This window comes from Apodemus sylvaticus, chromosome 10 (genome assembly GCF_947179515.1).
Source record: "Apodemus sylvaticus chromosome 10, mApoSyl1.1, whole genome shotgun sequence".
Taxonomy (NCBI): Eukaryota; Metazoa; Chordata; class Mammalia; order Rodentia; family Muridae; genus Apodemus; species Apodemus sylvaticus.
Window position 1 is genome coordinate 43351951 of NC_067481.1, and position 25164 is coordinate 43377114.

The window sequence follows — 25164 nt, forward strand, 5'->3', positions numbered from 1 at the left end:
TTCCCCCACAGGATGGGTGAAAATATTGTAAACCATTTATCTGAGAAGGGGCTTAGGTCTAGAACATGCACACAACAGCTACTCAGTGATAAAAATACAAGCCAACCCTCCCAGCCTGTGAAGACATCATTCCTAGAACAAGAGGAGAGAGGGTCCTTTCCTGACACCACACCTGCCAGGGCCTCCATCGGTAACTTCCCATCTTCCAGACTTGGAGAAATACATTTCCATTTTTATTTGTTCTTGGATTTGCTTGTTTGTTGAGAGCAGGCCTTACTTTTGTATCCCTGGCTGGCCTGAAACTTACTATGTATGCTGGGTGGGCCTTGGACTCAGATATCTATCTTTGAGTGCTAGGACTAAAGGAGTGCACCATCATTTCTGTTTTTGTAAGTGACTCGGTTTATGGTACTTTCTCATAAAAAGCCTAACAACTAAAACAGAAAGGCATCTAGCTGTGCTTTTTCCCACTTCAGACCACCTTAGACTGAGTACCATCCACTGTGGGTCTGACTCCATGAATGAGCAACTTCCCCTGTAGAATTTCCTCAGTTCTAACAGATCTGCTACAAGTTACTTATATTGAAATCCATCTAGTGAACTGTCTCAGGCAGGCCGCACTTTCCAGTCCTACCATGAATGACAGGGAGTGCTGAAGCCATTCATTTTCTTTTTCCAATGATAATCAGTATCTGTGGTTCAAGTGAGAGCACACAGATTTGGAATACTGATTACTCACCGTGTAGAACACCTCACAACAGAAAGATCTCACTATGTAATTCTGGCTGGCCATAATAATCTGCATGATTATGCCTATTAAAGGCATGCCCTCACACAGCTGGCATGTCTGTAATTGTTTGTTTGAGTCAGGATCTCACTATGTAGCTCCAACTGTTCTGAAACTCACTATGTAGACCAGGGTGGCTTCAGATTTAGCGATCTGCCTGTTTCTACCTTCCCAGTGCCAGGATCAAAGGTGTGTGCCAGTACAACCAATTAGCATGTCTATACTTTTTTTTTTAAGATTTTTTTATTTATTGTATGTATGTAAGTAAACTGTAGCTGTTTTCAGACACCAGAAGAGGGTGTCAGATCTCTTTAGGGATGGTTGTGAGCCACCATGTGGGTGCTAAGATTTGAACTCATGACCTTTGGAAGAGCAGTCAGTGCTCTTAACCACTGAACCATCTCTCTAGCCCCCAATTCCAAGATTTTTTTTTTTTTAAGTATAGGGTACTTACTGCTCTCCTGGAGAACTTGATGTTCCAGAGTTCAGTTTCCAGCACTCACTCCAGGTGGTCAACCTCCTAGAACTTTGCTCCGTGGGGGGGGGGGGGGGCGGGGGGGGGGAGGGGAAGGCCCTCTTCTGGCCTCTACACTTGGGTGGTATAGTCACACAGAAACAAACACTGTATTAGTCAGGAATCTCTGACTACATTAAAAGGAGACTTGCCAGGCTGGCTCACAGGTTGTGGTCTGGGCAGTCCTACAGTGGCTATCTCTGGATGGCAAGGTTGAGAACCCAGTAGTTGTTTAGTCCATTAGTAAGCTGAGTTTCTCAGCATTCCCAGTCTGAGCCTGGAGTCCTGGAGGGTTCCTGGGGAGCTTTGTTACCTCCTGTCTGTCTTGGTATCCTGAAGAAGCTGGATTTAATAACATTTGAAGTAACAAGAAACTTGCTAGCAAGATGAGAGCAAGCAGGCAAAAAGCAAAGCTCCCTTCTCCCAAGTCCTTTTATCTGAGCTGCCACCAGAAAATGTGGCCCAGATTAAAGATGGGTCTTCCTGCTTCAAATCATCTGATAAAAACAAAAACAAAAACCCCACAAAACCTCCCAGTCGTGTCCTACAGTTTGGGCTTTAGTTAATTACATAGTCAAGTTGACAACTAAGATTAACAAACATACACATATACACATAAATAAACAAAAATAAATTTTTATTTTTTTGTTTTTGTTTTCTTTTGTGTTTGGATTTGGTTTTTTCGAGATAGGGTTTCTCTGTTTAGCCTAGGCTGTCCTGGAGCTCACTCTGTAGACCAGGCTGGCCTCGAACTCAGAAATCTGCCTGCCTCTACCTCCCATAGTGCTGGGATTACAGGTGTGCAACACCACAGCCCAGCAAAAATAAATCTTTAAAAAGAGACTATTCTATCAAAGAAAAAGCCTTCAAAAATCTTACAGGAGTTTTTTCCAACCTAGAATTCAATGTCTAATAATATCAATCAAAAATTACATTTTGGAGCCGGGCAGTGGTGGCACACGCCTTTCCTGAGTTCAATTCCCAGCAACCACAAGGTGGCTCATAACCATTTGTAACAGGATCTGATGCCTTTTTCTGGTGTCTGAAGACAGCTACAGTGAATTAATATATATTAAATAAATAAATAAGTATTTTAAAAAGAAAGAAAGAAAGAAAGAAAGAAGGAAAGAAGGAAAGAAAGAAAAGAAAACAAGATATACAGCTCCAGAGGCACACCTGAAATTAGTGGCAGAAGGGAGAAAGAGGAGGGGGTAAGGAAAGAAAGAAAGGAAGAAAGAAAGAAAGAGAAAGAGCGAGCGAGAGAAAGCAAGCAAGCAGGGGTTAGGGAAAGGGTCTGGTCAGGCAGGGACTGAGGGATGCTGCAAGAACCTGGTGACCATATCTATTTTGATATATAAAATATGTACCTCAGTTCTTTGTTGCAGGCTGAAACCAAACAATACTGGCTCAAAATAAACTAAAATTTTGTCCAATCTTTTCCCTTCAAGCCACATGTGCGACCTATCCCTTTAATTTTTATGTAATCAGCTAAATAATGTTTCTATGTATTTTTTTCAAAGACATTTATTTACTTTATGTATATGGGTATGCACTGTAGCTGTCTTCAGACACCAGAAGAGGGCATTGGTCCATTACAGATGGTTGTGAGCTACCATATGGTTGCTGGGAATTGAACTCAGGACTTCTGGTAGAGCACTGACTTTTTTTTTGTTTTGTTTTATTTTGTTTTTATTAAGGTTTATTTATTTATGTAAGTACACTGTAGCTGTCTTCAGACACCAGAAGAGAGCGTCAGATCTCCTTACAGATGGCTATGAGCCACCTTGTGGGTGCTGGGATTTGAACTCATAACCTTTGGAAGAGCAGTCAGTGCTCTTACCTGCTGAGCCAGGTCTCCAGCCCTCTATGAATGGTTTCTAAACATTTTGTTTGTTTAGAAGGAACTCCTTAAATTCAAAATTTTAAAATTCTCTCTCATGCTTTATTTAAAATTCATGTCTTTAGCCGGACGGTGGTGGCGCACGCCTGTAATCCCAGCACTCTGGGAGGCAGAGGCAGGCAGATTTCTGAGTTCGAGGCCAGCCTGGTCTACAGAGTGAGTTCCAGGACAGCCAGGGTTACACAGAGAAACCCTGTCTCGAAAAAACCAAATCCAAAAAACCAAAAAAAAAATTAAAAAAAATTCATGTCTTTATTATTGTTGTTTGAGACAAGGTTTCTCTGTGTAGGTGTCCTGGAACTTACTCTGTAGACCAGGCTGGCCTCGAATTTAATGCTCTGGCTGCCTTTGCCTTCAGCGTTTTAGAATTAAAGGTGTGTGTTGCCTGGCTTCCTATCTTTATTTATTTATTTTTAAATGTATGCATCTTTTTTTTTTTTTCGTTTTTTGAAACAGGGTTTCTCTGTGTAGTCCTGGCTGTCCTGGAATTCACTCTGTAGACCAGGCTGGCCTCGAACTCAGAAATTCACCTGCCTCTGCCTCCCAAGTGCTGGGATTACAGGTGTGCGCCACCACACCCGGCTAAATGTATGCATCTTTATTGTACACTTTTTTCTTTAGTCAGGCCTATGGAACCCCATCTAGATCAATACATATAACATTTCCATAATCCCTTCTCAACAGGTTTCTCTTTCTTTCTCTCTCTCTTTCTCTCTTTCTTTGTTTTCTCTCTCTCTCTCTCTCTCTCTCTCTCTCTCTCTCTCTCTCTCTTTCTTTCAAAGAATTATTTATGTATGAAAGTATACAGTAGTAGCTGTCTTCAGCCACACCGGAAGAGGGCATCAAATGCTGATTACAGATGGTTGTGAGCCACCATGTGGTTGTTGGGAATTGAACTCAGAATCTGTGGAAGAACAGTCAGTGCTCTTAACCTCTGAGCCATCTCTCCACCCCTATTTTTTATATAATTTTATTTTTGAGGCAGGGTCTCACTCTGTAGCCCTGGCTGGCCTGGCACAGGTTATGTAAATTAGGGAAGCCTGGAGTTCACTGAGATCCTCCAGTCTCTGCCTCCAATGTGCTAGGATTAAAAGAGCGCTCCTTTAGGACGGGTTAAATTCGTGTCTTTGAGCAAACTGTTACATGCAGGTCACGTCGAAAGAAGGCAGGAGCGCACCATCTTTAACACAGACTGCACGTCAACTGGTGGAGAAAAAGTCAATTAAAAGGAAATGTTAAGGGATTTTCAGAGAGCCCCCCTGAGAAGAACAGGTTTCTCCAACAGTTTCCTGGTCCAGGACTCAGGAAGCTGCGGAACTCAGATGTGAGGGGGCGGGGAGGAGATCGAGCCGGCGCACAAAGGACCTCCCGGCCGCGGGGGAACGGTTTGACGGGGACACAGGGCCGCGAGGAGGCTGCCGCGATGCTGCCGTCATTGCAGGAATCGCTGGATGGGGATGAAAAGGAGCTGGAGAGCAGCGAGGAGTGTGGCTCCGCGGAGGAGCGGAGACTCGAGCCGCCGCCCAGCAGCCACTACTGCCTGTACAGCTTCCGCGGAAGCAGGTGCCCGCGCCCTGCCCGCTGCGCCTGCGGCCCCGCCGCCCGGCCTTGCACCCCGCGGCCCCTACTCACCATCTCCTCTCCCAGCCAAGGTCTCTGGCCCGATGGGCCCTCCTGGCCTCAGTCGGTTCTTCCCGGCTCTTCTGGGTTTTTATGCCCGGCACTTCCAAACCTCTGTCCTGTTTCAGCCCCTGTCATCGCAGCCCCTGATATCTGTGCTTCGGAGTTTGCCTCTCTCCCCTCGGTACCCTTTGCGTACTCCGGCTGACTTTCCAGGAGCCCTTCTGGCCCTGTAATTTATTCTTTAAGATGTGTTCTTAATTTTTAATTATGCGTTGTGTGTGGGTATTCGCACATGCATACAGATACCCACTGAGGCCAGAGGCGTCAGATACATCTGGAACTTGAGTTACAGGTGCCTTAAGTGGGTGCTTGGAACCAAACTAGGATCATTCCCCAAGAACAGTAAGCGCTGTTAACCTCTGAGATATTTCTTCCGGTCCTGTTTATTATTTTTTATTTTCATTAACTTATATTTTCTGAATAAAAAATATTTGCATTGGCGTTTTGCCTGCCTGTATGTCTCTGTAAGGCTGTCTGATTCCCTGGAACAGAAGATACAGACAGTTGTGAGCTGCCATGTAGGTGCTGGGAATTGAAGTTGAGTCCTCTAGAAGATGCTCTTAACTATTGAGCCATCTTTCCATCCCTTAACTTATTTTTAAAGGGGAATATTAGAGCTTTTCTCTACTTATTACATACCCTGATGAGGAAGGGGCCTCTGTCAGCCCTCATTTATGGGGTTTCTGTTGTGAGACTTGGCAGTGGAGCACCCATGCAGTGTGGCCTTGCAGCATTTTAGCTGAGTCCTTTGCTTTTACCCAGTTCGCAAAGGCTTGATTGACAGCCTATAACTGATAGTACTGTTGTATTGTGTCTTGCAGATTGACACAGAATCGAGGGGATAGTGATGATGGACGTTCAGGTGGCACAAATGCAGAAACTCCCTCTGGTGATGATTTCAGGTAAAAACCGGGCATAACTCACTGCTTTCCTGGGCTGTGCATATATATCTGGAGGTGTCAGTGAGGTGTCTTGTTGCCACTGCATTTTCTCTGAATCAAACCTCCAGCTCCTCCTGTCCTCTAGGAACCTCTCCTGATCCTTGGCTCTTTTATTCAAGGCAAGAGCAGATGCAAATATTGATAATGCTTTGTAAACCCTAGCCTAGCTCCGAGACTCTGAGCTTTACTTAACTGAGATAATCATCTTTTTTTTTTTTTTTTTTTTGGAATAAGATTTCTCAAGATATAGCTCTAGCTGTCCTGGAACTCACTAGGTAGACCAGGTCTTGAACTCACAGGGATCTGCCTACCTCTGTCTCCCAATTGCTGAGTCTAAAGGCATGTGCCAGATAATGATCTTTAAGGAGGAAAGGTTAATTTGGCTCAGTTTAATGTGGTTTCTTAACCCTGTTGCCTATGAGCAGGTGGCAACAGGAATTCATGGCAGAAGCAAAGGCAGGAAGAGCCTGTTAACTTCACAGGGACTAAGGGAGAGATGCAAAGAGGGAGAGAGGCAGGCAGCTCCCAGCCAGAGTTCTGGTATGTTATTAGAGTCATACGTCCAGAGCCTTAGCTTCCATCCACCCAATACAGGCTCTCATACTTCCAATAGTCCTGTGGGCTGGGAGCCAAGCCTGCCTTTGGGGGAACGTTCTAAGTCTAAACACAAGTCTAAACAGTGACCCCCCCCCCTCCAACAGGGGCATCAGTAGCCAGCTTTCTTTTTCTTTTTCTTCTTTTCTTTCTTTTTTTTTGAGCCAGGGTTTCTCTGTGTAAGTCTGGCTGGCTGTTTTAGAACTTGCTTTGTAGACTAGGCTGGCCTGGATGGGATTCACAGACATAAACCTGCCCAGAGTGGTGGGATTAACTAGCTGACTAGTCGATAGCATTCTTACGAAAATTGGTCTGGCAGTGCATAGCCTGGGGCAAGTTTGAGGTTAACCTAGGCTATGCAGCTAGTTCAAGACCAGCTTGGGCTATGTAGGGGCTCTGGCTTTGGTTCATTATATCTGCCTTACGGGTTTGAGTGTGCCACTGGTAATGAACGTGTGTCTTTCATTTGTCCAGCCTTTCCTTGATGGATACTAATCTACCATCAGAAGTGGAGCCAGAGCTGCGCAGTTTCATTGCTAAGCGTCTCTCCAAGGGAGCATTCTTTGAAGGGCTGGGTAATGTTGCATCTGTAGAGCTGAGGTAAGTATGAAATATGCTGTCTCCTGTGTTTTTTTTTAATTTCTGAGCTAAACATGAGAAGTGTGGAGAAACTTGAAGAGATCTAGACCTGCAGAAAACATCTCTGTTTTCCGTTCTCTGGCACCTCCTGCCCTTCCACTCCCACCCAGAACACTGAGTCTCACACATAAATGTTATGAACGTAGACTGAGTGAGATTCCAGCACCTGAATGACTTTAGTCTGCTTATACTCAGAAGGCACCGGAACTGGAGAGGCAGCCTTGAAGGAGAGCATGGCCTGCTATGTGCAAAGCCCTCTGTGCTTTCCTAATTATGAAGTGGAAATCATATGCCCTCACAAATGCTGATGTAGTTCTTCTTACGAATGGAGATGGGCAGATTTACTTTCCAAAGCAGAAGTAAATATAGAGAGATTAACTTGGAGGGCCAAGGTCACAGGGAGGTCAGGCTTGCACAGTCTTGTTACTCTACTTCTTCAGACTTTTGTTTAAATTTCGGTTCCCTTAGGGGATATACCTCTGGCCAAGGATAAAGCTGCTGGGTTAGCCCGGCTCATCTGCATGGCACGTCTAAGACCTGCGGAGGTCTAAAACAAGGGAACATGCTTATTTTTATGTAAATATGGGTATTCTATGAACAAAGCTGAAATTTGTGTAGATTAAACAATTAAGAAATATTTTATGTATATGGGTATTTCACCTGCATGAATATCTATGCACAAGGTGTGTGCCTATTGCCTGCAGAGACCAGAAGAAGGTGTCGGATCCCCGGGAAGTGGAGATACAGGTGGTTCTGAGCCACCACGTGCAGAACCCAAACCTGGGTCTTTTAGAAGAGTAGCCAGCCAGTGTTCTTTTAACTGCCAAGCCATTGCCGAGCCCCTAGATTTTTCACATAAGACAGTGGAATGCAGTGAACCTCTGTTAGAGGCTGGTTGGTTGGTTTTGTTTTTGTTTTTTGTTTTTTAGATTTGGTTTTTTGGAGACAGGGTTTCTTTGTATAGCCCTGGCTGTCCTAGAACTCACTTTGTAGACCAGGCTGGCCTCAAACTCAGAAATCCGCCTGCCTCTGCCTCCCAGAGTGCTGGGATTACAGGCGTGCGCCACCACCGCCCGGCTAGTTGGTTGGTTTTTATGAGACAATGTCTCACCATGTAATAACCCTGACTGGTCTGGAACTCACCATGTAGACCAGGTTGTTCTTGAACTCACAGAGATCTACCTCTGTCTACCTCTTAGGACTGGGGTTGGTGTACATCAACACGCCTGATCTGTAGGCTGCTTAATTAAACCTCACCTGGGTCATGCTCCTCCTGCTGAGATGATTAAGAGGAGAAGGTTGGGGAGCTCTGCATGAGGGCGATCTGAAAGGGTTACCAGATCAAGACCAGGTTCAGAGCCGTCTACAAAGTGAGGAGCGTGAGTACCCAGGTACTCCACTTTACTTTTTCCTTTCTTTTCTAGAATTCCAGGTTACCGAGTTGGTTGTTATTACTGCCTTTTCCAACAGGAAAAACTGCTTCCTGAAATAGCAGCGATGGAAACTGAACAGAACCCTTCTGAATACGTGGTCTGCTTCTTAGGAGGCTCTGAAAAAGGACTAGAGCTATATCCTTTCTTTGGTGTTCGAGGGTATCAAGGGAAAGCATCAGGCAAGTAGCAAATGGCCTTTACCCTTAAGGGCATGTCGAAATGTCATTTGTGACCTTGTGTGTGTGTGTGTGTGTGTGTGTGTGTGTGTGTGTGTGTGTGTGAGAGAGAGAGAGAGAGACAGACAGACAGACAGACAGACAGACGCACAGACAGGGTCTCACTTTGTAGTCTTGCCATGGAACTCAACTCATGTAGACCAGGCTGGCCTCGAACTTGCAGCAATCCACCACTTTTGACACTGAGTGCTGTTATTATGGGCACATGTCACTACACTCAGCTGAGACTTTGTATTTCTGACTAGGAGGTAAAATATTGATGGATTATTCTGTGTCTCTTCCTTAAGAACATACTTTCAGGCTTGAATTGGACAAGTATATTCAAGGGCTGAAGAATAACATGAATTGTGAGGTAAGGTGTCTGACTTGAGCTTTGTAAGACTGGAGTGATGAGCAGGAACACGCCATGACTGTACTAGTCCAGTCACGTGGTAGCCACCGACACTTGACTTGTAAATTCCTCACCTGTGGGCAATAGATCACTGCCGTGTGACACAGGCAGGGAGCGAAGCTGTGTTATAGGCCCTAAAGGTTTCGTGGTTCTACCTTTGATGTGTTACACCAATGAAAACTTATTAAATCCAATTGCAGAAACCCACACCTGACATCCCGGCACTTGGGAGGCAGAGTTTGAGGCTAGCCTAGTTTACATAGCTGATTCCAAGCCTACCAGAGCTACATAGTAGACCCCATCTCAAAAGCAAAACAAGAAGCTGGTGAGGTGGCTCAGTGCTTAGGGCATTGGCTGTTCTTCCAGAGGACTCAGGTTCAATTCCCAGCACTCACATGGCAGCTCACAACCATCTCTAACTCCAATTCTGGGGGATCTGACATCTTCTTAACTTCTTTGAGCACCAGGTATACAAGTGGTAGACAGACATGGAGGCAAAATACTTGTACAATTAAAATAAATTAAAAATAAAAAGACAGTGGTAAAATGGCTCAAAAGTAAATGTGCCTGCCACCAAGTCTGCCTGATTGGAGTCTGACAGCCAGGACTGACATTGTGGAAAGAGAGAACTGACTCACATGGGTTGTTCTCTGACCTCCATGTATGCAGAGCACATACATGCACACACAGAGAAATAAAATGAAAAGGAAAGACAAATCTATGTAAAATTCAGTGGTGGTTAGTAACATGCTGGGTGGGGAAGAAGGCAGCTTTTACCTGATTTCTAGGCACATAGAATAGAATTCATATTTTGGTTAGCACTAGTGGTCCATTAGAGATATGCTATGCCATAGTCTATAGATATCAAGTTTTAGAAACATTTCATTTCATTATTGTCTGGATTGAGCAATTTATCTAAACTTGTCAACTATGTTTTCGAGCCAGGTGTGCTGATATGTGTCTACACTCTCAGCACTAGGAAGATGGAAAACAGGAGAATCAGGAGGCTAAAGCTATCCTCAGCTACAGAGAATGTGACACCCACCTGATTTCTGTATGACACTGTCCGACAAAGCTACTTTTGCTAGATGGTGGTAGCACATGCATTTAATTCCAGCATAGTTACTGAATCTCTGAGTTCTAGGCCAGCCTGATCTACAGAGTGAGTTTCAGGACAGAGAGAAATCCTGTCTTGAAAAACCAAAACAAAACCCCAAAACCCCCCTCTAAAAAATTAAAAAAAAAAAATAGAAAGTAGTCTGGCCAGGCACATTGGCACATACCTCTAATCAGTATCTAGGTGGTTTAGGATTTCAATGTAAGGCTGGCCTGCATTACATGGTTAAACCATGTTTTAAAAGCAAACAAACACAAAAGACACTAGTCCTAGTTTTTGTTTTTGTTTTTTTTTAATTTATTATATATATATATATATATGAATATGAGTACACTCTAGGGGTCTTCAGACACACCAGAAGAAGGCATTGGATCCCATTACAGATGGTTGTAAGCCACCACGTGGTTGCTGGGAATTGAACTCAAGATCTCTGGAAGAACAGTCAGTGCTCTTAACTGCTGAGCCATCTCTCCAGCTCCCTAGTTTTTGTTTTCTAGTTATCAGGAATGAGACATGGCTCAGCAGTTACAAACACTGCTTTTCCAGAAGGCCAGAGTTCAGTTCTCAGCACCCACGTCTGGTGGCTCACAATCACCAATAACTTCAGTTTCAGAGAATTCAACACCCTCTTCTGGACTCCAGGAGCTGTAACTGCCTGCAGTTACCTCGAATGGGTTATCTGGAAGGGAAGCTGAGAATGTATGGGAAGGTGGCAAAAAGAGATGGAGACCAAGACAACATTGCTGTTCAAGGTCTCAAAGTCTATTGGAGAACTCCAAATATATAGGCAGAGGAAAACCTTTCCCCCAAAGGCTGGAAGCTTCTCTGTAGAACCGGTTCAGTTGCTCTGCAGGTGGCTAGTGTCTCAGTAAACTGCTGGTCCTTGAAGAATAATGGGCATCATCTTGGTCTGAGCGCTCCACCCTAGGTGGAGGGGATTATGGCTAACCCAGGAGTTCCTGCTCAAAGGCTGGGAGAAGAACTTCACATAGATCGATGTCAAGTTCCTGCCAGGTGGCATGGCACCTCAGTAAGGCTCTTTACATTTCCTCCCTTTTTATTAGGTTTTTTTTTGTTGTTTTTTTTTTGTTTTGTTTTGTTTGTTTGTTTTGAGACAGGGTTTCTCTGTATAGCCCTGGTTGTCCTTGAACTCACTCTGTAGACCAGACTGGCCTCAAACTCAGAAATCCGCCTGCCTCTGCTTCCCAGAGTGCTGGGATTACAGGTGTGCGCCACCACTGCCTGGCTTTATATTAGTTTTAAGATGAGAAGGTAACAACCAAGTGGACAGTTATCCGCCAAAGGACGGTGGGTGGGGTGAGGTGGGGTGGGGAGTATTGACCTGGTCCTTCTAAATACTTTGAGGTGTCTTTTTATGGAGGAGAGGGTCTAGGCTTCCTTGTTATTTAGGGAAAGCCAGCAAGGAGCCATCCACAGGAATACAATTATATACATACAAATAAAAATAAAAAATTTTAAATTGTTTTGAAGAGGGGGCTAAGGAAGAGGCTTAGTATGTAAAGGACTTACAATGCAAACATGAGGACCTGAGTTTGGACTCCCAGCATCCACATAAAAATTTGAGTGTGGTGACATGTAACTGTTATACCAGAGTTGAAGTGATAGAGACAGGTAGATCTCTCTACCCTGCTGGCCAGCCAGCTTAGTCAAATCAGTGTGCTCCAGGCTCAGTGAGACACCTTTACTCAAGAAAGGAAGATGGAGAAGTTGGAGAGATGGTGCCTGCCACGAGGACTGAGGACCTAAGTTCAGTCTCCCGCACCCACATGGCTGAGGGCCAAAACTGACTTCTCCAGGTTGTCTTTTGTTCTAAACACAGACACCAGGACACAAACCTGTCCACCACCACTCCGAAAATGTAATTTAAAAATAAGGTTGAGAGCAATTGAGGAAGATACCTGATGTCAGCCATTAGCTTACACGTACACAGAATACATAACCCATACACACAGAGTATACTGAAGAAAAAGTCTAGTAGGTTAAAGGCTAAAACAAATGATATTCTCTGTTGATGTAGGAATTCCTGGGGAATGATGTGAAGTCCTATCTGAGTAGCTGGTATGAGGATGTGCTGTGTCCAATCCAAAGGGTGGTTCTTCTCTTTCAGGAGAAACTGACCTTCCTGCTACACGCTGTAAGTTTGGCTCCTGAAAGAGCATTCCCACTTAGAATCGCCTCCGCAGACCTTGGTCATTTAGAAACATACTCACTTTCTCTACACATTACTTTTTCCTTCCTGTATATTTCTTCAGACTATGCTTGCTGTTTAGACCACATCTTATTAATTCTCATCTGAAGGTTTCGTTATTAAGGTAGGGTTAAATTGTAAATTTCAGTGGGATCTTTCCATTAAAACAGTGCTTTCAAGCCAGCTATGCTGATGCATGTCTGCACTCCCAGCACTGGGGAGAGAGAAGCAGAGTCAGAAGGTTAAGGCCAGCCTCAGCTACTCGGAGCGTTTGACACCTGCTTGATTTATGTAAGAGCCTATCCTATTACATGTCAGCTAGGTCACAAAAAAAAATAGACTTTTCAGCCTCTTTTAAATATAGGTCTTCACCAGGCTTTAATCCAGCAATTGGGAGGCAGAGGCAGGGATATCTCTGAGTTTGAGGACAGCCAAGGCTACACAGGGAAACCCTGTCTCAAAAAAACAAGAGAAAAAAAGTGGGGGGGGGGGGGAGAAGAGAAAGAAAGAGAGAGAAAGATAGGACCTCAGAAATCTGCCTGCCTCTGCCTCCCAGAGTACTGGGATTACAGGCATGCGCCACTCCCCCCTCCCCTAACCAGCTAACTTTTTTTTTTAAAGATTTATTTATTTCATGTATATGAGTACACTGTCACTGTCTTCAGACACACCAGAAGAGGGCATCAGATCCCATTACCGATGGCTGTGAGCCGCCACCATGTGGTTGCTGGAATTTGAACTCAGGACCTCTAGAAGAGCAGTCAGTGCTCTTAACTGCTGAGCCATCTCTCCAGCCCTGCTTAACTTTTTTTTTTTTTAAAGAAAAGACTTAAATTACACGTGTGTGTATGGGGAGGGGAGGGACAGACAACTTTTCTGAGGCAGTTCTCACCTTTCACCTTGTTCTGTGTGGCGTACTACAGGCTGGGTGATCCTCGAGCTTTCTGCTGATTGGGTCAGCTCTATTCCCCATGTCACTGTAGGAGTGCAGGGGTTATAGTACATGCCCCCAAATCTGACTTCTTATATGGGTTTTGGGATGGCATCCAGGTTGTCTGGCTCGAACAGTGAGCACTTGCACCCAGAGCCTTTTCCTAGCCCTGATTCCAAACTTTTAGTCCTGCCTGCCTCAGCTTTTTGAGTGCCAAGACTGTAGACCTGCCCAACCACACCTGTCTGAAATAAAGGGAAACAGCTGAAAGTTCCAGAATATTTGAAAATGAAAACCAACCAAACCAAAAACGAAGTAATTTTAACTATATGAAAATGTTTAGGCCCCGCACAAGCTTGATGACCTTAGTTCAATCTCCAGATCTCACAAGGTGGCAGGGGTTCAAGTTCAAATCCCAGATTGTCCTGACGTCCACATACATGCTCTTTGAGATGTTTGCACACACATACACACATGTATATACCTGTGTCCACACACACACTAAATTAATAGATAGATTTGGGGGCCAGTATACTTGCTGCCAAACTTGACAACCCGAGTTCAAACCCTGGAACCGTCTCACTGGAAGGAGAGCACTGACCTCCACACAAGTGCGTGCAGCCCCCATTAAAATAAATACAGTAGAGAAATGCTGAAAAGTGTTCAAAGTCATGACACATGCTTATAATCCCAGCATTAGGGAAACTAAGGCTGGAGAATCAGAAGTTCCAGGCTAGCCTATGCTGCATAGCAAGACTGAAAATAAACCATTTCTTAATAAATAAAATGAAAAGCCATCACTGAGCAGGGCTTTAGCTTAGGGCACTTGCAGAAGCTGCAGTGGTGGAGCCCGTAGTGCCTGGGGACAAGTGTTAAACTGCTCCTTCTCCCTCTCTCATAGGCTCTAAGTTACACTCCTGTTGAATTTAAAGAATTGGATGAAAAAACAAAGAGAGACATTAACAGGTAATATAATTTCTGAAGAAAGCCTCCCCACATCCCTGGGCAAGCAAGCTCAACAGCCACATTTTAACTTCCCCTCCCAGTAGAGAATGCATTTGTTTTCTCCTGTTCTGCAATGCTGACTGTGGAAAGGACTTGTCTATGTCACAGGTTTCTGAGTGTAGCCAGTCTCCAAGGACTTATTCATGAAGGCACCATGACCTCCTTATGCATGGCCATGACAGAGGAACAGCATAAGTCTGTGATCATCGACTGTAGCGGCCCCCAGCCTCAGTTCCACAATGCAGGTGAGTCGGAAACCAAGAGGCAGTGTTTGTAGACCTTGCACTGAAAACTCAGATACAGACATGCCCTCCTTGTGCACTACTAAGCTTACTGAGACCTTAATGATCCTAGAAACAGGGGTTCAAGTCATGCTTGATACATAAGAAAACTCACGTGTGTACATTGGAACAAACACAAAAAGCACTCATAAAGACATTTTTTTTTTTTTTGAGACAGGGTTTCTCTGTATAGCCCTGGCTGTCCTGGAACTCACTGTGTAGACCAGGCTGGCCTCGAACTCAGAAATCCGCCTGCCTCTGCCTTCCAGAGTGCTGGGATTACAGGCATGTGCCACCACCGCCTGGCATTCATGAAGACATTTTTAAATTTTATTATTTTGAGGCAGGTTACCTGTATAGTCTAGGTTGGCTTTGAGCTGACAATCCCCCTGCCTTAGCCCTCCTAGAATTACAAGTATGCATCATGCCGGATGGTGGTGGCGCATGCCTGTAATCCCAGCACTCTGGAAGGCAGAGGCAGGCAGATTTCTTTCTTTCTTTCTTTCTTTCTTTTTTTTTTTTTGAGACAGGGTTTCTCTGTATAGCTCTGGCTGTCCTGGAACTCACTCTGTAGACCAGGCTGGCCTCGAACTCAGAAATCCGCCTGCCTCTGCCTCCCAGAGTGCTGGGATTACAGGCGTGCGCCACCACCGCCCCGCTGCAGGAGGATTTCTGAGTTCGAGGCCAGCTTGGTCTACAGAGTGAGTTCCAGGACAGCCAGGGCTATACATAGAAACCCTGTCTAAAATAAACCAAATCCAAAAAACCAAAAATAAATAAACAAATATGCATCATATAAAAGCTTATTTTTTGATTGGTTGGTTGGTTGATTACTTTTGAGAAATGGTCTCTCTTTTTTTTTTGTTTTAAAGATTTATTTATTTATTATATGTAAGTACACTGTAGCTGTTTTCAGACACCAGAAGAGGGTGTCAGATCTCTTTAGGGATGGTTGTGAGCCACCATGTGGGTGCTGGGATCCGAACTTAGGACCTTTGGAAGAGCAGTCGGTGCTGCTGAGCCATCTCTCCAGCCCTCGAGAAATGGTCTCTTATAGGCTATACTGGCCTTGAACTTCAAACTCCTGCCTCGACTTTCTTTTTTTGGTTTTTGGTTTTTGTTGTTGTTTTTTTGTTTTTTGTTTTTTTAATTGGTTTTTTGAGACAGGGTTTCTCTGTGTAGCCCTGGCTGTTCTGGAACTCACTCTGCAGACCAGGCTGGCCTTGAACTCAGAAATCGGCCTGCCTCTGCCTCCCAAGTGCTAGGATTAAAGGCATGCACCACCACCGCCTGGGCTGCCTCAGCTTTCTAAGTGCTGAGATATAGACAGTTATCACTATGCCTGGCTTAAAAGCATTTTCTTTTTTTGGTCTTTTGGAGGTGTTTTGTTTTCTTTTGTTTGTTGTTGTATTTCAAAACAGAATTTCTCTGTGTAGCCCTAGCTGTTCTGGGACTCATTATGTAGGCTTGGCTGGCCTAGGACTCAGTTATTCACCTGCCTCTGCCTTCTGAGTGCTGGGATCAAAGGTGTGCACCTCAACCACCAGCAGGAATTAGAGGCATCTTTTTAGGAAAGTCTTTAGAGTGTGTGTCTGTGTGAGTGAGTGCAGGTCCATGTGTATGTATTCTAGCACACATGTGGGTGTCAGATGCCAACATTGGGTGTCAGTTCTCATTTTTACCTTGTTTGAGCCAATTTTTCCTTGGCTGCTGTGTATGTCAGTCTAGCTGGGCCTCAAGGTTTTATGGATTTCACTGTCTATACCTTCCATCTCAATATGGGAACGGTGGGATGTGTACTTCTGCATCTGCTTTATGTGGGTGCTGGAGGGCTGACCTCATGCTCGCATGGCAAAGAGCTTCATACACTGAGCCACCGCCTCAACCCTTAAGGCATTTAAACATTTCTTAATTGTTTATTACACACACACACACACACACACACACATACATATGCATGTATAAAGTTCAGAGGACAACTTTTGGGAAAGGGTTTTTCTCTTTCCATCATTAGAATCAAACTCAGGGTTGGTGGCAAATACTTTGACCCTCTGAGTCACCTTGCTGGCCCCACATAAAGACTTTGTGTGTGTGTGTGTGTGTGTCTGTGTGTCTGTGTCTGTGTGTGTACAAGTGTGTGTGTGTTTTAACAAGTGTAAGTGCTACAGTGTGTATGTGCAGGTCAGAGGACAACTTCCCCTTCCACCATGTTTGAGGCAGGATCTCTGTTTTGTCGTTACCTACTGTGATTCTGGGCCTAGCTTGCCCATGAGCCTCTGGGGTTTCTCCCGCCCTACTTTCTGTCTCCCCATACAGTACTGAGATTGCAGATGTGTGCACTGTGAATCCGCCTTTATAGGGTCTGGGGCTCTAATGCAGGGCCTCATGCTGGGGACAAGTGTTTTTTCTTCCCTAGTCTTCTCTCTTACCCACCCAAGACCTCTCTTAGACAGGGTCTCACTCTGATTGCTGGGATTAAAGATGTTGATCTGTGGGGCTGGAGAGATGGCCAGCGGGTAAGAGCACTGACTGTTCTTCCGAAGGTCCTGAGTTCAAATCCCAGCAACCATATGGTGGCTCACAACGATCTGTAATAAGATTTGATGCCCTCTTCTGGTGTGTCTGAAGACAGCTACAGTGTACTTAATAATAAATAAATACATCTTTAAAAAAAAAAAGATGTTGATCCATGCATGGCAGCCTTTTTTTTTTTTTTTTTGAGACAATGTTTCAAAAATTTGGAACTTTCTACATAAACTAGGCTGCCTCCCAAGTTTGGAAGAACAGGAGGATACAAACCAACAGCCCTAAGGGTACTTTTTGTTGTTTTGATTGTTGCAACAGGATCTCTTTACATAACCCTGGCTGTTCTAGAACTCAGTGATCCTCTACTTCTGCCTCCCAAGTGCTGAATTTAAAGGCATATACCAACACATCCAGCTTCTAAAGCATTTTTTTTTTTTGATATAACAAATTAGAAGCAACCTAAATGTTTACCAACCGGAAATCGATAATAAACTGCTGATTTACCCAATGGAATGTAGAGCAGCTAAACGTGAACTAGAAATACATGTTAGTGTGGCTCTGAAACATACTGTTTAGGGAAACAGCCTCTACGAAAACCACACAAAGCTCTAACACATACAAGGAAAGGTCAGGAGCCAAAGCTTGAGGTATGTACAGGAATGACAGTCCTTTCTGATGGGTAGAGAGGAGAACGAGGTTCTGGCACTTTACTTGCAGTCCTGGCTGACTTGGACTTGCTATGTAGACCAGGCTGGCCTTGAACTCATAGAACCCACCTGCTGCTGCCTCCTGAGTGCTGGGAGTTTAAAATAATTATGTATAAATGTTTTTATAAAGAAATTCATGTGGTAGGACTGGACAGATGGTTAATAGCATGCTGCTTTTTCAGAAAGCCAGGGTTGGGCTCGGCATAGCCAATACATATCTGCTCTCCCAGCCCTCTGTTCATGTACAAATACACGTGTAGATACGGAAGGGAAAATAACAAAAATAAGACCTTTAAAAACGGACATACATGTACTCTGTGTTATTTAATCTTGTGTATTTACTGCTGTTTAGGAAGCAACCGTTTTTGTGAGGACTGGATGCAAGCTTTCTTACATGGTGCTGAAGGTGGCAACCCTTTCCTTTTCAGACAAGTCCTGGAAAACTTTAAGCTGAAGGTAATGACTTGCTGTGGGCCACGGGTCAGCCCCGTTGCTTTGTTCTGTATGTATTTACTGCAGGTGTAGCAGCATCAGTGACGGGCTTCTCTGAGCTCAGAGCACAGGAGGGGTCTGCTCTCCACAGCATTCCATGCATGTGATTTCATTTTCACCACTCTTGGGGGAATTGCTTGCTTATAATTAGGGTACATCAAGCTGATACTTTCTGATGCATCTCAGTTGAAAAACAGACAAATAATTTCAAATTCTGGCAAGTGAGGGTTGTTACCTTAGAAGCTTTTTTTAAAATATTTATTTATTTATTTTATGTATGTGAATACACTGTAGCTGTCTTCGGACACCCCAGAAGAGGGCATCGGACCCCATTACAGATGGTTGTGAGCCACCATGTGTTTGCTGGGAATTGAACTCAGGACCTTCGGAAGAGCAGTCAGTGCTCTTAATCGCTGAGCCATCTCTCCAGCCCCAAGAGCTTTTTTTTTTTTTTTTTTTTAAGTATTTTTAAATATGAGACTCTCTTACACTAAAGGCAAGCATATTAGCAATAGGAATAATGGGTATTTTTAAAAAGTTCAACATTAGCAGGGTGTGGTGGTGCACAACTTTAATCCCAGCACTCAAAAGGCAGAGTTCAAGGCCAGCCAGAGCTACATAGTGAGACCCTGGGTCAAGAAACAAAGCAAAAGCCGGCCTTAGCAGGGCACACTGAGTGCTCAGGTAGTGGTGGGATTTTTCAAGCATCTTCATGATCTCACTGAACACACTCACTGAACAGGGTAATCTTTTTCTAGGCAATACAAGACACAAACAATTTGAAGAGATTTATCCGACAGGCAGAGATGAATCATTACGCTTTGTTTAAATGTTACATGTTCCTTAAGAACTGTGGCAGTGGAGATATCCTTTTGAAGATCGTTAAAGTGGAACATGAAGAGATGCCCGAGGCCAAAAGTGTGGTGGCTGTCCTCGAAGAATTCATGAGAGAAGCGTTGGTCTGAGGCCTGGTGGGTCCTGTTGGTCTGTTTCCAGGAGTGTCTCGAGGCTGCATGTGAGGGGCTGTAATTGCCATTGTTTGGAGGACTGCACTGCTCTTAGATGACTGGAAACACCCCAGCTTCTTCCTTTTGTGCTTTTTTTGTTTAACTTAATTAAATACAACAATCAGAGGAATGTTTTCACCAGGTCCAAGGCAGACGCTGTGTTACAGCTGTGGAATTTTGCTGCCTTACTAGTCTTGTAAATCCTAAGCCTCAAACACGTGCTGCCTAAAAAGCTCTGGAGATAATTTTTGGCTTCTTGGAGTTTACTGTAGTGTTTAGCAGGATTTCCTCCTCCAAAAGAAACATAGTCTTTCTCAGTACAACGCAGGTGTTTTTGGAGTAAGATGTGATGACATGTGCCTGTAATCCCAACCACTCAGGAGGTCGAGGCAGGAGGTTCTGAGCTCCGTGTCCAGCTTGGACTACATGGCAGGCAGTCATCATCGCCCTGGTCTTACTGCCCTGTCACACCGCTTCAGAGACAGCCTGTTCATCCCGTGAGGGCCTGATACGTGTTGATGGCTGCAGGAATGATGAGGCCACCTCTTTAAGCAAATATACAAATAAATTATGAGTCTGTAAGAACTTAAAAATTAGCCGGGCAGAGGTGACACATACCTTTAATCCCAGCACTTGGGAAGCAGAGGCAGACAGATTTCTGATTTGAGGCCAGCCTGGTCTACAGAGTGAGTTCCAGGACAGCCAGGGCCACACAGAGACACCAAAAAAAAAAAAAAAAAACATCTTAAAAAATGAGCTTTATATCTCGAAGCTTGTAGGATGGCACCTCAGAAGGTAAAGCAACCTGTTACCCAGTGTGACAACCTATGTTCAATCCCTAGGACTCGCATGGGAGGAGAAAACCAACTCCACAAGTTGCCTCTGACCTATACACACCTGCATACACAATAAATAAATACATGAAGAAACGGGCTGGAACATGAGGCAGCTCAGCAGTTAAGAGCATTGTGCTCTTGGAGAGGAGCCGGCACCTACCTGGTGGCTCACTACCATCTGCAACTTCAATTTCGGGGGGATTTGACAGCCTGTTCTGACCTCAGGCATCAGGCACACATGTAGTGTACAGACATACGTGCAGACAAAACATACACATAAAATGTTCTAAAACCAATAAGAAAGAAAAGAAAGGGGAGGAGAGAGAATAAAGGGACATACTAGCTTCAAGATGAAACATTCTCACTGATTAAAAAGCTCTTGTGGAAATGGCCACATTATTTACAGGTATTTATTAGCGAGGAGCCTGTATTTTCTTTCTTATTTCTAGATGAAAATGCTAAAGTTCTTTTTTTTTTTTTTTTGGTTTTTTCAAGACAGGGTTTCTCTGTGTAGCCCTGGCTGTCCTGGAACTCACTTTGTAGACCAGGCTGGCCTTGAACTCAGAAATCCACCTGCCTCTGTCTCCCAAGTGCTGAGATTAAAGGCATCAGCCACCACTGCCCAGTCTAATGCTGGAGTTCTTAAACAGTATTAAGAAAAAGGAAAAAATAAAACCCAGTTAATATAGGAAATACCTTTAGAAGCAAATATAACAATGCACTTGAAGCGAAATATGGTGATTCATGTCTTTGAATGTAACCTTCCACAAGACATAGGCAGTTGGAACTCTGTGAGGTCAGGTCCTATATCTGATTTACTGAATTACATAGTAAGTTTCAGGCCAGCCAGAGCTACATAGTGAGACCCTGTCTCAATAAATGAGAAAATAAACAATATTTTTAAAAAATTTTAAATGTAATCACAGTTGTTCATTGATTTTAGACTTTTTTTTAATTTATTTTTGGTCTTTCGAGACAGGGTTTCTCTGTGTAGCCCTGGAACTCACTCCATGGACCAGGCTGGCCTCGAACTCAGAAATCCATCTGTCTCTGCTCTCAAGTGCTGGAATTAAAGGCATGCACCACCATTGCCCAGCGATTTTAGACTTTTGTCTGTCACAAGCCTCAGATGGTTCTGCCCTGAGTCAGTTGCAAGTGCCCTTGAGCAGTCATTTCTCATTCCCATGGGTGCCCGCTGCAGCCACACACAGCTCTTCTGCACAGCTCTTTAATAAACCCATTTGGTAATGATTTTGGTTTAGAAAATCAGAAGGCTTGTGTTCTCACTGTCTTCGGGATGCTCAGAGGAGCGTGAGTCTGTAAAACGGAGGCACTCTTGACTGCTTGTAAACCTGCTAAGAGCTGAGTTCTAACTTTCAAAGTGACTGATCAGGGCTTTCTGCCTTTCTCTCTCCATAAGTCAGTCTAGGGACATGAGTCACTACGCCCTTTCTTTCCCTTTAATGAGAAATACAATTCAGGATCTTCATAAATGCTTTCATATGGCTTTAAAGTTTAATAACTTGGATTATAGGCAGTATAGAAAAGAATGTAAGTAGCATTTTCATAGCTCTCTGACGGCTGGATGGTCAGCGGCTCTATGACACTTTTCTTGAATCTTTTCCTAATGCACTTGGTGCCCACTTGGAAATCATTAAAAATGAGCAACATTAGGATATCGAGATTTTGAGTCTATAAAACAATACTCTTTACTTTTAAATTCACAATCAGGAATGTAGCAAAAATAAGTGCAGGGTCTAGGGAAACAGCTCAGTGTAAAGTACTCGCTATGCAAACATAAGGACCTCGGTTTGATCCTCAGAACCTACACATAAAAGCAGGCGTGCTAGCATGTGCCCCTGGGGAGGAAGACACAGTGCTTACTGCCCAGCACAGCTGACTTGGTAAGCTTCAGGCCAACAGAGACCTTATCTGAAAACAAATGGAAAAAGAAGATAGCTCAGTGGATAAAGGCCCTGGCAGGCAAGTCTGAGCCCATGTGAGGTGGAGGGAGAGCCTACTCCTGCAAGCTGTTCTCTGTATATGTATCCCTCAGAGCTATTAATTAACAAACAGGAAAACAAAATTGTAGATGGATCCGAGGATTGACATCTGGCCTCCAAATGTTTGTGCTCATAAATAATAATATGTATAATAATAATAAAAAATAAAAGCAAATGTTCTACCAAAAGTAATAATAAAAGTAAAAGCAAATGCAGTCAGGCAATGGTGGTGCACACCTTTAATCCCAGCACTCAGGAGGCAGAAGCAGATACCTCTGAGTTCAAAGTCAGCTTGGTGTACAAGTGAGTTACAGAATAGCCAGAGTTACACAGAGAATCCCTGTCTTACAAAACAAAACAAAATAATAAAAATAAAAAAGGAGATGCAGTAAATCATTGTAGATATAGGAAAAACATAACTATATATTCTTTGCTTATTTGTAAGTACTTCTTTGTAATAGGCCCACTACATTACACAATTGTATATAGTAGTATTATATTTAAAAAGAATCTGCTGGGCTGGAGAGATGGCTCAGTGGTTAGGAGCACAGACTGCTCTGCCAGAGGTCCTGAGTTCAATTCCCAGCAACCACATGGTGGCTCACAACCATCTGTAATGCGATCTGACGCCCTCTTCTGGTGTGTCTGAAGACAGCTATAGTACTCATTTACATGAAATAAATAAATAAACCTTTTAAAAACAACAACAAAAAAAAAAGAATCTGCTAAGCTGGGCAGTGGTGGCACACACACCTTTAATCCCAGCACTTGGGTGGCAGAGGCAGGCGGATTTCTGATTTTGAGGCCAGCCTGGTCTACACAGTTCCAGGATAGCCAGGGCTATACAGAGAAACCACCATGTCTCGGAAAACCAAAAAAAAAAAAAATCTGCTACTTCTATTAAAGCCAAGAAAAAAGATGCCGTGGAGTTAGTTATCTTGTTGATATGAAAGACAACTCATAACCGTAAACCTATGCCGTATTCAAATTTAATAAGTAAGTGTATTAAATTTTGAAGGCTTAGGGGATGGGGAGCACCATCTCAGAGGCAAAGAGGAGGGGGAATGGGGTGAATAATTCTAAGAGGGGGTATTGGGAGGGGGCAACATTTGGAATGTAATAAAATAATTTTTAAAAATCAAAGGCTTAAAAAGTGTTCAGATGTGAAATAAACTTGTGCTTGTGTGCAATACACAGGAAATACATGTTTGCCTTGCATTAAAAATGTATATTTGTAACAATAATAAAACAAAGCTTCTAGTCAAGACAGATATTTTTACCAAATTGAGCTTAATTCTTACCTTTAATTATTTCCAGTAATTTGACGTGGAAATTATACTTCACACACACACACACACACACACACACACACACAAAGATGTGTGAAAAATCTCAAATCACCTGTTGGAATGCACACAGAAGAGGTAAAGGAGTTTTCTCACATGGTTCATTTGTTGTCTAAAAACAGTGTCACCTGTAGGATCCAGTAGCTCAGATCCTTTCCCCTCTCATTGTTCAGAGTGGTAGGACACCAGGTGGTGGTGCAGGCCTTTAATGGAGGTAGGTGGATCTTTGAGTTAGAGGCTAGCCTGGTCTACAGAGCAAGTATCAGAATAGCCAGAGTTACACAGAGAAACCCTGTCTCAAATAAAGAAACAAAACAAAACAAAAGTGAGAGACAGGACTAGATCCTGGAATTTTGGGTGACAGGGTGTAGTGACAGGGCTGACAAAAGAAGACTGAACAAACATTTCAAAGTTACCAACAGTTCCTGCCTGGTCTTGGGCTGATGCAATGAGATAGGCTCTATTTAAATGTGTGTGTATATTGTGTGTGTTCATGTGTGTGTTTGTGTGCACATGTGGAGACCAGAGGATCGTTTATGTGGCCTGGGGCTTGCCAGGTAGACTAGGCTAGCCAAGACCCAGGGATTTGCCTCCTGTCCTGGGATGGCTAGTGTGTACCAACCTGGGTGTGAGGGGCTTAACTCAGGCCCCCATGCTCGCACAGCCACTTGATTGAGCTTCTCTCCCCAGCCCGGAATTGGCCCTTGGTTGACAGGGTCTCTCTGTTGCATAGCTCTGGCAGTCTCCGAACTCCATCTGTAGGCCAGACTGGCCTTGAACTCAGATCTGCCTGCCTCCGCTTCCCAAGTGAAGATTAAAATCATGTACCACCATGGCCAGCCAGGAAGGGCTTCTCACACTCTATCATTGTATGGTTTAATGCCCTTGAAGTCCCATGCAATATACAGGGGCCAAGAACAGGACCAGGTGGCCTAGGAATGGATCCAGCATATTAGTCACTATCAGTATGTGACTAAACTCCAAATCTTCCTCTGTTGTACAGATGTGGGATTGTTCATAAGCATTTCACATAAGACAGCTATGAAAATGACTGAGTGTGGTGTCATACTCCTTTAGTCCAAGCACTCAGGAGTCAGAGGCAGGTGGATGTCTGTTTAAAATCAGCCAAGCAAGCCAGGATTACATAGTGAAACGCTGTCTCAAAAAACAAAGCATTAACTAGAAAAATACCTACCTCATTGTCTTAGGGTTTTCTGCTGTGAACAGACACCACAACCAAGAGGACAACATTTAACTGGGTTGACTTACAGGCTCAGAGGTTCAGTCCATTATTATCAAGGCAGGAACATGCCAGCATCTAGGCAGGCATGGTGCAGGCAGAGCTGAGAGCGCTACATCTTCATCTGAAGACTGCTAGCTGAAAAGTGGCTTCCAGGCAGCTAGGGTGAGGGTCTTAAAGCCCACACCCACAGACACACCTACTCCAACAAGGCCACACCTCCTAATAGTGCCACTCCCTGGGCCAAGCATATATAAGCCATCATATCTGGCATAAGTAAGAACTTAGTAAATTCTTTCTTTTTTCCCCCCTTTTTCCCCCCAAGGCAGGATTTCTCTGATTAGCC

The 25164-nt window shown here is 43.9% G+C and overlaps 1 protein-coding gene across 1 annotated transcript; it reads left to right on the top strand.

The window, feature by feature from the left end:
• Positions 1-4568: 4568 nt before the first annotated feature.
• On the top strand, positions 4569-21144 carry C10H17orf75 (chromosome 10 C17orf75 homolog). The gene is made up of 10 exons (XM_052193979.1): positions 4569-4764; positions 5706-5786; positions 6894-7019; positions 8483-8626; positions 9022-9079; positions 12274-12390; positions 14277-14341; positions 14489-14625; positions 18247-18350; positions 19145-21144. The coding sequence occupies exons 1-10, from the start codon at positions 4625-4627 to the stop codon at positions 19349-19351; spliced, it is 1179 nt and encodes a 392-aa protein (XP_052049939.1). The 5' UTR covers positions 4569-4624; the 3' UTR covers positions 19352-21144.
• The last annotated feature ends 4020 nt before the right edge of the window (positions 21145-25164 follow it).

What these genes read in the sequence shown, in the direction of transcription:
- C10H17orf75 (XM_052193979.1), top strand. Translation starts at nt 4,625, where the DNA reads ATGCTGCCGTCATTGCAGGAATCGCTGGATGGGGATGAAAAGGAGCTG. An exon ending in TACAGCTTCCGCGGAAGCAG is followed by an intron (nt 4,765 to 5,705) that starts GTGCCCGCGCCC and finishes TGTGTCTTGCAG; the next exon opens with ATTGACACAGAATCGAGGGG. An exon ending in GTTGCATCTGTAGAGCTGAG is followed by an intron (nt 7,020 to 8,482) that starts GTAAGTATGAAA and finishes TTTCTTTTCTAG; the next exon opens with AATTCCAGGTTACCGAGTTG.